This window comes from Chamaea fasciata, unplaced genomic scaffold (genome assembly GCF_029207755.1).
Source record: "Chamaea fasciata isolate MVZ Bird 193981 ecotype frontalis unplaced genomic scaffold, bChaFas1.0.hap1 SCAF_4, whole genome shotgun sequence".
NCBI classification, from domain to species: Eukaryota; Metazoa; Chordata; class Aves; order Passeriformes; family Sylviidae; genus Chamaea; species Chamaea fasciata.
In genome coordinates, this window is record NW_027094089.1 from 52,736,146 (window position 1) to 52,750,399 (window position 14,254).

General features: G+C 43.8%; 2 protein-coding genes across 3 annotated transcripts in view; one reads left to right on the forward strand and one right to left on the reverse strand.

Annotated features, from left to right (window-relative positions):
- The first annotated feature begins 1,643 nt into the window (after positions 1–1,643).
- Positions 1,644–3,988, forward strand: ATP5ME (ATP synthase membrane subunit e). Of its 2 annotated transcripts, none has more exons than XM_066182405.1 (4): positions 1,644–1,754; positions 1,905–1,959; positions 2,206–2,322; positions 3,849–3,988. In XM_066182405.1, the coding sequence occupies exons 1-4, from the start codon at positions 1,719–1,721 to the stop codon at positions 3,872–3,874; spliced, it is 234 nt and encodes a 77-aa protein (XP_066038502.1). In that variant the 5' UTR covers positions 1,644–1,718; the 3' UTR covers positions 3,875–3,988. The 2 variants fall into 2 exon arrangements, with proteins under 2 accessions (XP_066038502.1, XP_066038503.1); XM_066182406.1 differs by having other exon boundaries at positions 1,645–1,754; positions 2,224–2,322.
- A 6,585-nt stretch (positions 3,989–10,573) lies between these two features.
- The window catches only part of PDE6B (phosphodiesterase 6B), a 19,474-nt gene continuing 15,793 nt past the window's right edge, over positions 10,574–14,254 (reverse strand). The window contains 6 exon segments of the mRNA XM_066182514.1: positions 10,574–10,659; positions 11,664–11,820; positions 12,101–12,184; positions 13,078–13,152; positions 13,940–13,959; positions 13,962–14,002. Of these exon segments, the coding sequence (XP_066038611.1) occupies positions 10,601–10,659; positions 11,664–11,820; positions 12,101–12,184; positions 13,078–13,152; positions 13,940–13,959; positions 13,962–14,002 (436 nt within the window). The 3' untranslated portion in view covers positions 10,574–10,600.

A 14,254-nucleotide genomic window follows, 5' to 3' on the forward strand; every position in this document is an offset into this window, starting at 1 on the left:
TTGGGGTTTTTTTTCTTTATCCCACTTACAAATAAGTAATTGTTCTGCAGAAAGATCAATTTTATTTTTGCTTGTGGTCAAGATAGCATTATTCAGCCCAGATCTGATAATATCTCAGAACCTAAACCTGAAGACAAACATGATATGAGACACTATAAACAGAGCTCATTTAGCATCATTTTAAGTTCTTGAGAAAGAAACTGCATTAATTTGAATTGTGTCATTCTCAAGTAGAAAGATCATTCCCAAATATAACTGTAACTAGTTGTTCTTTGTAGAATTACTAATGACCACAGGATTTTGTATCTATGAAAGTAAAATACAGTAATTATTAGAATCCCAGAATCCCAGAATGGGTGTCATTGGAAGGGGTCTCTGAAGACCATCTAGTCCAGCCCTCCAGTTTAAAGTAGTGTTGGCTAAACTGGTTGGTTGCAGAGGTCTGTGTCCAGTCAGACTGATCACCTGCACAGAGACACCATAACCACTCAAGAGCTTCTAGCGTGATGGAATCGTTAAGGTTGGAAGAGATGGTCCTTTAAGACCGTCCAGTCCAGCCATCCACCCAGCAGTGCCGCTGTAACCCCCAGACCACCAAACCACATCACCTGCACCACATCCTCATGCCTCTCGAACACCTCCAGGGACGGTGACTCCACCACCAACCTATGCCAGTATCTGACTCCTGACAGTGAAAAAATACTTCCAGTACCTGTTTTCAAAGGGCTCAACATGTTTTAATGTCCTATTACCCTTACGAGTTTAAAGAAGAAGGAAAAAAAAAAAGGGGGGGGGGGGGGGGAAGTGGTAATTTTTTGTTCTGAAATATTAATTTTGAAGAATTAAAGATGTTAGTTAAACCAGATATTGCTGAAGTAAGACAGATAGACTTCCCTTTTGATAAGCAGAAGCCGGATTTAAGGAACTGATAAATCATGAGGCCTGTCAACTTAATGTTTGTGTATTCTGACTAATCATTAGGCTTCAAGAAGGACAATGAATTCATAAATCAAATACTCCTGGGAAAACAGGATTCAGTTGTCACGCAACACTAAAAGGTTAAAAAGTCAAAGCAAAGAAGACTCACTTACTTCATCATTTTGAGACCCTGCCCCATAAAAAAGACCAGCGACCCATTTCAAAGAACAAACCACGCGTGCTTAATAGCTTTTGGCTAATTACCATACAAAGCGGGGAATGGGATGTACTAAAGTCATGAATATACATTTGTGTTTTGGGTATTCAATACTTCTGTACATAAAAAGACCCTGTGATCGTCTGTAGGTGCGCGTGTGTTTGGGAGCTATCCCGCACGCTGCCCGGCGTCGTAATTAAACATACACTTTCTAACTTTAAACTGTTAGACAGTCTTTTGTCCGTCATAGTTGGATATCGGCATTAGGGCGATATTCATATTTTTTTAATAATTCAGTTCCCTGTAAAAGGAATTTTCTGCACTTCAGTCTGTGTCCATTTATCATTGGAAAACATCGATGAGATCCCCCTCAATCCTTCTCCCACGCTCCATAGTCATAGCTCCCTCACCCCCTCCTTGTGGCGGAGACGCTGCGGCCCCTGCGCCGCCGGAGTTCTTTGAGAGACGGACTCGCCGGGAAGCGGAGCACAGCACAGCATTTGGCTTCCCGGTCACGGCTGCTCCCCGCCCCTTCCTCCCTCCGCGCTCAGTTCCGGCCGCCGCCACCGCCGCCACCGCCAGGATGATCCCGCCGGTGCAGGTCTCCCCGCTCATCAAGGTGAGGGCGGTGGGGGGATAGCCCGGGCTGTCCCGGGAGCGCGGGGGCGCGGGAGACCCGCCCAGGCCGGCGGGCCGGAGCGGGGGCCGGCCGGGGCCGGCCGTGCTGGTGAGCTGAGCGAAGGGCGCGTCCTTGTCTCTGCTTCCGCAGTTCACCCGGTACTCGGCACTGCTCATGGGGATGATCTACGGCAAGAAGCGATACGGTGAGTGCGGCGTCCCGGGCTGCCGCTCCCTGGTCCCCCGCGCCCGCCCCGCAAGGGCACCTTGAAACGGCCCGGCCGCCATTTCCCTCGTCCGGCCACGGCCCTGCCGAGGCGGCCCTGCTGGTGTGAAGCCACAGATCCCTGTGAAATGTGCCTTTCTGCCAGCAAAACTGGCTCTTCCCCGTTTCTGAGCGAGCCCGCGGAAGCAGAGCTTTCCGCCGGAGTTCGGGAATTTGTGTTTTAAAGGTATTGTGTTGATGGCAGACTATCTGAAGCCAATTGCTGAAGAAGAGAGAAGAGTAGAGGCGGAAGAGAAAAAGAAACGTGAAGAACTGGAGCGGATTGCAAAAGAGATTGCAGAAGGTATTTCGTCGGTTTAGTGTATTCATCCCAGGCTGTCTTGCAGGTGTTAGGCTGCAGGACTGGTGTTCCACTGCAGTGCTCTTAGGAGAAATTGAGGCCTGCAGCTAATCCCTGGAGGCAGCGGTTAGGGCTGTGTGAGGAGTAAATAGTGCTGTCGTTTAATTATGCCTGCATTTTGAAAAGTTCGTCAGAGCAAGAGTTAACACTTTTGCAACAGTCAGGACTTGTTGAATGTAAGAATTTGCGCTGAGGAAACAAACTCCTAAAAGCTGCTGGTTATTCTGTGAGGAATAACTGAATCTGTGTATCGACTGTTGCAGCAAGTCCCTTATTCATCTTGTGCAAGCCCTTCTCTCCATGCAGTGTAGAATCCTCACAAATGTGACTGACTATAGGGCATAGGCAACAGTATGTAATTGCAACTTGGGACTTTTAAGTGGTGTCACGTGTTTTATTAGAGGTCAGCTTGATTTTTTTATATCTTGCAGTGTTAGAGGTCAGCTTCATTGGTTGTATCTCTCAAATGAAGAGGGTGTGCTGGAGGGCATCACCTGCAACTAATACTGCTGCTTTTGTTCTCATTCTCTTCCATGTGTAGTATTCCTGCTGCAGCATTGTTTCCCTTGTCCTTTGTCCTTAGGATTATTTCTTGTGTTCCCTGTATGGTTCCAACAGGGGATTCCTTTCCTGCTGCCATACAGAGGAATGTGCTCTCTAGTTTTGTTTCACCTAGGGTTTTTAGGTAGACTTAAAACTAAGAAGAATTTTTTAAAAAGTTGTTAATAACTCAGGCTGGTCTTGGTGCACATACATGCTCAGTAACTCCATTTGAAAGAGTAACATTTGCATTGTTCTATACAAAACTGGTGTTGAACAAAGCTTTAAAACTAGATTAACTGCACATACAGAAATTCAGATATGTTTTGTGTTTGACTAACTAGAGCTAGAGCTATTTTGCCTTCTTATATACATTGTCTCATTTGATCAGGGACTAAATAAATGGGTCTTTTACATGTTTTCTAGTTAGATGACGCTTTCTGTATTTTTGGAGGTAGAGGCTGTGCTGTAATGTTGCCAGGCCACCTAGTAAGGAAATTTTCTTGATTATTGCTTTAGAATGTTGAATCTGTTTAAAAGTGGAAAAAGGGGACAGGTCTGTTGTTCCCAACAATGCATTTGGTCTGTTTTTTTCAGAAAAGCAATTGTTAAACTCATTGCACGCAGTGCAGTTGCTGAAGATGGTTCCTTAAAGATGGACATACCTGTAGTGGTAGCTTTTTCTGGGCTTGACTTGTCAGTTCAGATAACTGTCTTTTACTACTGAGTAAACTTAAAAGTTTGCCTTCACCCCAGAGCTGTGAATTAAATTACAGTTCTGTTGAATAAACAGAAGTGAGAATCATAAATGCTAGCAAGAAAGAAATTACATAAAGATAGTCTTTGATTCCAGTAATGCTTTGCATGTTTTAGTTTGGCATGGGAGTGGCTAATAGTCCTAACTATGTTTGTGTTTTCTTCCCTTTTAGCAAGTGAAGATTCCATACTGAAATAAACAACAGATTTTATCTGAATTTCGCACATGGAAATACATGGCTAGGCTCTGAGCTGTCCAGTGGTGTTTGAACTCTATGTGATGTTCTATCAATAAAGTACTTACTACACTTCAGTTGGTATTTTTTGAGTGAATTGCACAGAACAGCAGCAGAAATAGGGGGACAGAATATGACAGGAAGCAACTGTCACAATCTAGCTATTGTTGCAACTGAAACACCCCATTGTGTTCTCCCAGCTATAGCCAGTCGCTACCCCCATTATCCACAGGTAATGGTTGTGATCAGAAAATACATACAATTTTATATGTATGGGCAGGTGAGGGAGACTGGCAAGACACTGCTTGGATCTGTTATTCAAATGGCTTGACTGGGGAGTTTCATAGAATATTAGAATGTTAAGGGTTGGAAGGGACTTTCATGACCGTCAAGTCCCAACATCCCCCTGCCACGGACAGAGACACCTCTCACTAGATCAGCTTGCTCAAGATCTTGTCCAGCCTGGCTTTGAACAGTGCCAGGGTTAGGGCATCCACAACTCCCTGGGCAACCTGTTCCCAGTGTCTCACCAGCCTCACAGTAAAGAATTTGTTCCCAGTATTTGGTGATAATTTCCCATCTTTCAGTTTGTACCCATTACTTCCTGTCCTGTCACTACAGTTGCTGGTGAAGAGTCCCACTTCAGCTTCCCTGTAGGACCCTTCAGATACTGCAGGGTTGCTAGGAGGTGTCCACACAGCCTTCTCTTGTCCAGGATGAACAGCCCCAGCTCTCAGCCTGTCTGGGGGAGGTGCTCCAGTCCTCTTACCCATGTGTGGCCGCCTCTGCACTTGCTCCAACAGTTCCATGTCCTTTGCTGGAGGCACCGGAACTGTTCTCAGTTGTCCAGGTGGGGTCTTAAAAGAGCAGAGCAGAAGGGCAGAATCCCCTCCCTCCCCTGCTGCCCACACTGCTTTGGATGCATTCCAGGATCCCATTGACTTTCAGGGCTGTGAGGGCACATTGCTGGGTCACGTTAGGTTTTTCATCAGCCATCACCCCCAAGTCTTTCTCCTCAGGGCTGCTGTCAGTCAGTTTTCCACTCAACCTGTAGGTGTGTCTGTGGTTGCCACAACTCAGGTACAGGACCTTGCAGTTGGCCTCGTTGGACTTCATGGGGTTTGCACAGCCCCACCTCTCCAGTTTGTCCAGGCCCCTCTGGATGGCATCTCTTCCCGCCAGCAAGTTGTCTGCTCCACAGAGCTTGATGGTGGCAAACTTGCTGAGAGTGCCCTTGATCCTACTGTACATGTTGCTGACAGCTGTTGAGCAGTGTCAGCCCCAGGACTGATCCCAGAGGGACACCACCTGTCACTGGTCTGCGTGGACAATGAGCTGTTGATCACAATTCTGCATTTCTGACTTTTTTTTCAGCTTTGTTATCACAGAATTGCTCAATTCTTGCATGTGGCACAGCAGTCATATTTGATTCTGGCTTGTCAAGCTAAGCTGTGATCTGAGGAATTGCTGCTCACTCATTAGTCGTGTTCTAAACACTACAGATGGACAGTTGTTCCTCAAAACTAATTTACAGCTGAATTGTAGCATGTTTCTTTCATAAGGAGTGACCTGCTATGCATCCTGATTATGCAGGAGAGATCTGCCACGCTTTCAATACAGTCTTCAAAAACCAGCTTCAGGCAAAAAGCTCTCCTTGCAATACCTCTTAGATTGGGAAGAATTTCAAGGGGTGTGGGAAAGGTACCATATGTCGCTTTACAGCCATCCCTCAGGGACCAAATTAGTTCTCTGCCACCCCATTCTGGCCAAAAAATAGATTTTTATCAGGTTCAAGAAAAAAAAAAAAAGCCAAGAAAAGGAAGGAAGCAATGAAAAAAAGTCTTTACCCTCAAAGGACATGAGAGGGAAAACTCTTCATGTTTGTTCTGTATTCTGGAAAACACTACATTGAGCTGTTCTGCTGGAACTACATTTGTGTGACTCCTGAGTACACTGCTTCTTCCTGAGAGGGAGTTGAATGGTTTTTTCTGAACCTACTGAATGTTTTTTCTAATCCTCTAGTTTTGTGGAAGGAGTAGTGGAAGAGGTACAGAGAAAAAGATCTTCCTCTTGCAAGTTTTATGATAGATGATGCAAACCACACTCAGCCTAGACTGAGTGGATCTAAAATCTTGCGTCTAGTATTCTGGGCTTTCATCGAGATTTCCTTGTACAGGATCTGGAGATGCTGGTAGGACAAAGCCCCTTTACTGAGCACCAAGACATGCAATCCGTCTGCCTGAAATGTGGAGCTGGGATCCATACCCTCCCTGTAGTGTTCAATACCAGCTTTTTGTTTGAAGAACTGATTGAAAGTTGAGTTGTTGCTGTCCCTCCTGTGTGGGAGGAGAGGAGCACTTCACATAGTTCAAGTCAAGCTGTGGCCAGCTGGGAGAAAACAGATCTACAAGAGGTGGCTGAAGACTACATTCTCCCTGCCAATTTTTCCTTCCCTTTCTGCCAGAGCTGCCACCCTCACACTCACAGGTCTGCCAGCAGCAGAGACCTTGTATGTGCTCCCACATCTCTGACTGTGCCAGGTCAGGCATCTCCACTCACAACCCAACAGCAGTCTAGGCTCCAGAAGAACAAATGGCTGAAAGACATACATATGCTCTTTTTCAGTAGCGAAGACGTCCTGTGTTGTGTCAGCTTGCCCTACCCCTTTCCATCAGGGACAGCAGAAGATGGCCAAGATGCAGGATTAGAAATCCCTTGAAAGTTTCTCATTCAGGCAAGTCTCTTCTCCTGCATGGATGAAAGATTTACATTCCAGCCCTGAGCATCTCTCTCAGAAACCTCTCCAGCCAGTCTCAAAGGGATATTAATTTTCCTATCCCCTCAACTATCACATTCATAACCAAGAACGGAGGTCTGTATGCATTATCTGCTTCAGTGAGGACTTCAAAACAGATCCCCCTGGTCTCCCACCACACTTGAGAGCTGCATCAAGCCAAAGGTGAAAGCACTTAACTGGATTGTAGGCAAATAGGCCATGAGCAGATTTAAATTCTCTACAGCCCTCGACAGATGATTCCTGAAAATGTGTTGCAATGACACATCTTTTTTCAAGCCTGGTGTTCTGACATGTCTTTGAAGCAGGGTAACTGAGTGCTTGTTGATAGATTCCTTGAGTGGATTAGAGTGAAACAACACTGAATGAACTAGTATGCACAGGAGGCAGGTTTATTTTAAAATAATTTAGTTGCAGTGGTAAGGAGGTATGTAGCTATTTTTGTTCTTTTCTATAAAAAATGTAAAAATATCACAAGGAAAATACATAAGGAAAAGAAAGAAACAGAAGGAAAGGACAAGAGTGGATAGTGGAGAAGAAAGATCAGTGACAAGTCTTGATTTTGATTTTGACTCCCTGGTCATCACTGATGGTTGCAGTCATGATCTGTTGGGAGTGGAGGCTCATGCAACAAAGACACCCCAACACCTTCCCTGAAGAGGGGTTTTACACTATCTGATACAACACTGTAGAAATGAGTCAGGATGGTTCTTCAGGCATCTTTGATGGCTTATATTGCCTTATATTGCACAGCTGCTGTTTGGCCGTGTTTCTGGCAGCTGCATAGTTTTGCCAGTTATGTCTTATCAGAAAGGAGGAATACCCTCAGACCTGTGTATGAACACCTCCCTGGAGGGAGAATTTTTCATTGTTAGATGCAGTTGTGCCTCACCAGAAGGAAGGAGATTGGCATGATAAAGAGCATTACCCTACCTCTGCAGGATCTGCTTCTTATGTGCCTTTTTCTCTATCTGATGTGAAAACACTTTATTTAAGACATCAATCCCACGTTATCATGGAAACTGGCTCAACCAGCCCACCTAAGCAAAGTTCAATCCACCACACCTGGTAAAACAGTGGACAAACCTGCTTCTTGGCCCTTTTCTTTCTCCATGTCTAATATATCCAGGCAGCCAGCTCCCAACTGCAAAGGAAGACCACTGCTATGGAAATACGCCAAATTTCACCTGCATCTGACTGGCCAATACCTCCAGTGAGAAACAATCACTGGAAAGGGTCCACCCCTGAGAAACAGCCTCCTCCAGTGTCACCCTGATTCTTTAGCCTTCTGATGACTGTCTACATATTTCTAGTGGAGTCTCTCACAAATGTAACATAAACAAGTAGATTGTTTTCATACCAGTCTGTGATGGACTGGTGAACTGACCAGTAGGGTCAGAAAGGTGTTCCTCTCATCTACCAATCCTTGATCAAACTCCAAATCCTATTTAAATCACAAATGATAATAAACTTCCTCTGTCTCTGCTCACCTCTGAACCTCAGTGAGTGTGGTTCTTTCGTGTCCCTAACGGCAACACTCCAGTAGCACCCCACTTTGAGTGTCCATGGACACCCCCTGCATGCATAGTGCCATTTGGAAATACCTGGCAGGATGCCCAACCTGATACTGTGAGGAAGAGCTGTGCTCCCTAGTGCATGTGGGCAGACAGGTCACATCCACCCACAACTCACAGGGCGTGATCGGCAGGCACCTCATGCTCATTGTGTCAGCAGTCGTACTGGAGCACCCTGCAGTGCTCTGAGTACTCCACGCTGGTTAGAGGGAGCAGGAATGTTAGTCTCCAGGTTTTATTTCCCAGAAAACATTTGAGAATATAAGGAGCTTCTCTCAGCATTTAAGTGTAGGGTGTCTTGTAGTGATCATCAAAAGCCCACTGCTTACCACTATGCCATACAATACCCTTGTGGTATTTTTTCCGCTTAAAAATAAAGAACAAAATTTATTTGACTTCTTCTGCTGTATGATAAAAACTTCCGACATGGTCCTCTGCTCTTGTGAGACCCCACTTGGAGTGCTGTGAGCTCCTCCAGTGCCCCCAACATAAGAAGGACATGGAACTGTTGGAGCAAGTGCAGAGGAGGCCACACATGGGTAAGAGGACTGGAGCACCTCCCCCAGACAGGCTGAGAGCTGGGGCTGTTCATCCTGGACAAGAAAAGGCTGTGTGGACACCTCCTAGCAACCCTGCAGTATCTGAAGGGTCCTACAGGGAAGCTGAAGTGGGACTCTTCACCAGCAACTGTAGTGATAGGACAGGAAGTAATGGGTACAAAATGAAAGATGGGAAATTATCACCAAATACTGGGAACAAATTCTTTACTGTGAGGCTGGTGAGACACTGGGAACAGGTTGCCCAGGGAGTTGTGGATGCCCTAACCCTGGCACTGTTCAAAGCCAGGCTGGACAAGATCTTGAGCAAGCTGATCTAGTGAGAGGTGCCTCTGCCCTGCCATGGCAGGGGGGATGTTTGGACTCAGTGGTCCTGAAGGTCCCTTCCAACCCTTAACATTCTAATATTCTTAATGAAACCAAGACATACAACATGGAGTCACAACACTTCCTGTTGTGTATTAACTTTCATGCAAGTAGACAAGTTTCTGCATTTTCCTGAAAGACAAATTTCCTCCCACAGAATTGTTGCATAGTGATTGAGGATTACATCTTGCTTACTACACTGAGACAGGTAAATGATCACATACTCCCACAGCTCTAGTTTTCCTTTTACTTGCAGTATTTTTATAATGCAAAAAATTATTATGAAGGGTAAAATCCCTGAAGGTAGCAGGAATAACAGAAAAAGAAAATCCCCAGCAAAACAGATCTCCAAGCAATTTTTAAAAAGAAAGGGGGGGAGGGGTAAGCAGGACATGAGGGTGTCTCTACTACTACAAGAGTGTAATTGAATGTTATATTTTTGCATGAATAAACATGAAACGAAACTTCCATCTGAAATAAGGGTCACAAATCTGGAGTATAATCTAAAATCCAGACATCCCAGAACAGGAGGAGGAAAGGAAGGACAGTTGGTTCTGATCAATTGTGTTAAATGATTGGCATTATGAGGTAAAACAGAACAAATTTATGAGATACCTGCTTGGTTAATTGTAAGTGGAACTGTAATGGGTAATGATAACACTGTCTTCTTAAAATGACACTTGAAAGAATAAGCTTCAATTAGCACACAGTGTGGATCCTACTCCTAGAGAAGGCAGCTACTGTGTGTTGCATGAATGGCACCATGCTTTGGGATGGCAACCTATCCAGATTCTTGAAGCGAATGCAGATCAATTTTCTGTCAGAATGTTTCTTGGATTTACATGGAATTGTAACATTTTAGAGCAGTTCAAAGGTTTACTATTGTCAGTTTTCATGCTTAATCCTTATCCTCAGGTTTCTTTCTGATACCCTGACATATAGACTTAGATATGATAACTTTATCTCTTCTTCATTTTTCCCACTGTTCAGGCTATGGTTGCATTCTCTGCCAGTCTCATGAGGTTGTATGGAGCAGGACTATCCCCATCAGCTTTGGTGTAAGAAGTGTTTCAGCGCAACAAAAATGCTCTTCCACAATCTTGCAACCTGATTTATGGGGCCAAATGTTGTTCTGACTTTTCACATGCCATCTGACATCAGGTGCATTAAATGGAGGACAGGAGACAAGACAAAACTGGCTGCCTACTATCAGGAGGAGATACAATTAAGGCAAACAAGATCTAGCCATTCCCTGGTTGGTCACAGGCCTAATAAATTAGCAGAATAGTCCAATCAGGAATGTATTTTTATGCCATGATATATATATATATATATATTTTTTTTTTTTTTAATTATGGGCATTCTAACTTTGGGTGACATATTGCAGTGAGACTAGGTCTAAAGTATGCTACAGGTTTTGGAAGCTGGAGCTGTTCCTCCATTGCAGGTTATTTCACCTGCCATATAAAAAAGAAACACAGAATTAGAAGCACAGTCATAAATTTCCTTCTCAGTCATTGCAGGAGTTTTTAGAACTTTTATGTTATTCAATGATCAGCATAGGTCATACCTATAGCACCGTATCTAGAGCTGTCTGCTGTGCAAAGTAATTACACATGTAAGGCTGCTTGGAAAGAGTATTGTAGAGTTACTGGAAATTTTCCTTGCTTGAATGCTAATTACTTATTCAGGAAATAATTTTTCAGAGATTTTCTAAATCATAGTTAAAACAATTACTTTTGATATTTTAAGTTAACTACTGTGAATTAAACTGAGATAAGAACATCTAGACAGATCTAATAATTTCTAAACTGTATCATTTGAGCAATATCCACACCATTAGAATGCTAGAATTTTTGGGAGAGGCCAGGAGAACCTCCTGCTTCTGCCTTTTTGAGAGTCAAACAAATTCTCGGAAAAGCTCTCAACCAGTGCCCACTACCGCTGATGGTTTTCACTACTACACAGGCTGGGCCCACAGAAGAAGAAAACCGTGTTCAACCAAAATAAATTTCTACTGGGTACTGCCACCAATGCTTGCTTCTTGGTTGGACCTAATATGGGCTAGAAATGGGATGAACCATTATTTCTTAAATGTTTTCCTAGGACTTTAGGACTTTGTTTTAACTTTTCTTAGCTTGTGCTTCATGACCTGTGGGACAGCAGATCAGCAAAAGGGATGATTACCTGTTGCTTTCCAGGGACAGCACACGGCATTCTGCTGTCCCCAGCTGCACGGAGTTCATGCTGAATGTATTCTCACTAGTTACTCAGACAATAGAGTTTGGAATTTTCAGCCTTCAAGGCTGAAGGTGTCTTCAGCCTTGCCAGTGGAGCCAAATTTGTGCAACTTTTTCTGGACATCTTACTCTGCTCTGTCAGCAAAGCTTGCTGTAATCTGTGAGAGTATTTATAAGCATGTTTTTGAGTTAGGAATGAAAAGCTAATTACTTTTTCTGACCTCTCTTTGCAGCCATTCTCTCTTCCTCTTTTTTCTTCTCTTCCTCCAGAGCTTTAATTTTTGCATCATACTCATCAGCACGGGTCTTCCACTCATTTCTGTTGTTCAGCAACCCATCAAGCATCGGCTGAATTTCCTCATGGAAACGGGAAAATTCCTAATCAAAACACATCACTCAGTACAAGGCAGTGCAGAGGGAATGCTTGTCCATTATACCCCAGGATAGACTCTGGCACCTCACATCCAAAGGTGATGCTTTGCAGAAAGCATAAATGGCAGAAAGAGACACCACGTTGCAATGCCCCAGAAAAGGGCAGATTTTCACTCGTCTACCTGTCCCTCTCCCCAGGAGTGGACCTGCTGCACCAGGACTCAGTCAGCTGGGATTTGAATCCCTGTTGATAAGGGTGGGGTGTGTAAGGGTGCACTTTGCCTACCTTATAGACAAATGTGCACACAAAGTCAATGAAACCCACTTGAAGCTTTGGAAGCTCAGCAGCTTTCCTTCGGTCCATCATGGGCTGTGGGAGGACATAAATTCACCATGATTTATGAGAACACTTAATTGAAAAACACACCTCTATTTTCTCCCCAAAACTGCCTTGTTGTGTCAGTCTGGCAGTTCTGTCACACTGTCCTTAAGACCATCCATCTCAACCCTCTTCTTCAGCTGCAGAGGAATGAAGTGGGCCCATTTCCATTGCCATTTTAGCAGAAATTTTAGACAGTATTTCAAGTGTCTATGGATGGGGAAGAGAACAAGTTTTGCCTCTCAAACAGATACCAGAAAAGGTTCTTGTTGTAAAGTGTTGAAGAGGTTTTAAATTGTCCAAAACATGACTGAACAAGAAATTATATTCTTACAAGATCTTCTTGATCACTATATAATTTGTGATGCCACTGTGGGTAGAAGGGGTGCATGAAAGTCTACTTTAAAAATCCCCAAACCACACAGGTGGAGGCCACTTAAGGAATGACTCCTGGCTCTTTCAATGTCAAATTTCTCTATTAAAAAAAATGTTAGTAATGTCCTTCCCTCTACTGATAATTTCTTTAACTTCATGAAGTCTGTATTTGCAGTTTTTCTCTTTATCAGAAACTCTTCTTTCTTCTGTGACTTGTCTATTTAGTTCTTCATTTTTTCTATAAGGGACCTGCACAAAATCTTCAGGGGGAATCACCCCTTGATGGTTCACAGCCACTGAACCCATCAACTATAGGAACATCTGGACAAGAGGCATTGGTCACTGTCAGGGATGCTCTTCACTATCTCAGAACACACTTTTCTAAAGGATTGTGGCAAGCGCTGTGATTTCAGACAGACACAGAGCACTCAGAGCAGCACTGCTTGTAGTAAGTCTCTGCTGAGACTTGCTGTCTGAACTGAACTGCCTGGTTCTTGCATGGTACTTACAATGGGCTGTTGTTGAAGGACGCTTATTTCCAAATCTCCTTGTTCCCAGAACTCAGCAGCTACCAGCAGAGCTACCTACATTGACATGAAGAGTAAAAGAAAAGTTAGCACCAACTTCAGCCCCATAACTTGATGTGCTTCACATCTCCATTCCAAAGAAAATCTTGCTTATCCTTCTGTTTCTTCTTGGCCAGGCATAGCCTCACTCTTTCTCCCAGGAAGGGCAGCTGTGGCAATAGGATTGCCCCTGCCTAGTGACAGCCCAACAGTCGTATTGCACGAGATCTCATTAGGCCACTGCTCATCTGTTGAGAAACATTTCCAATGTATTCCCCTCAAGGATTTGCCTACTGGTCACTTTGTGGGTGTCTATTTTTTTTTTTCTGTTGTCCTTCCTTCATGCTGAACAGGAAGGTAGGTTTTATTTATTTTACCCTCCTGTAGATTTTAGTGTTTATTATTTAGCAATTGCTCAAGGACTGTTGAGGAATTAACTCCTAAAGAAAAACAAACAACTGAGCAAGCAGGTAGGTATTGCTGTAATAAAGCCAATGCATATGTTACATGTAAAAAATCCCAATGTGACCCAAAAATCTATGTAACTGGAAGATTTTGTTTTGGGCTTTTTTGTTCTGTTGGGGTTTTTGGGTTTTGGAGGGGTTTTTTTTGTTGTTTGTTTTGTGGTTTTTGTAAACATGAATTTTGTACAGAACTCACAACTACAGTCTGAAAGATTGGTTAATACATCAAAACCGCAACTATTCCTTTTGAGGAGACTTTGATTTAGGTTCTAGGTAGCTTAGAAATTGCACTACTTTGAAGTATAAGCTACAGAAATCCATCAGGATATCCAGCAGCTGACCTTACTCTGGACTTCCCAAGCTTTGTGATAGCTGATAAGTCACAGGCAGTCATCATCATGGCCCTAAAAACAGGAAAGAAATTAATTTATTCCCTATTTTTTCAGGCTCAGGACCCTCATACCCCCGTACTGTATCTGGTACCACCTGGCCCTTTCTGAATTGATAGATGTGGTGCTGTTGAAGTGTTGCTGCTTTGGTTTTGACTGGGACACTCATCAAAGGCTACTCTCTTGATTAAAATGGAGTTATGATGGGGAACTGCTTGCTTCTGGTACTGAGATATTTGCTGCTTTAGTCATTGCTGGGCTGAACTC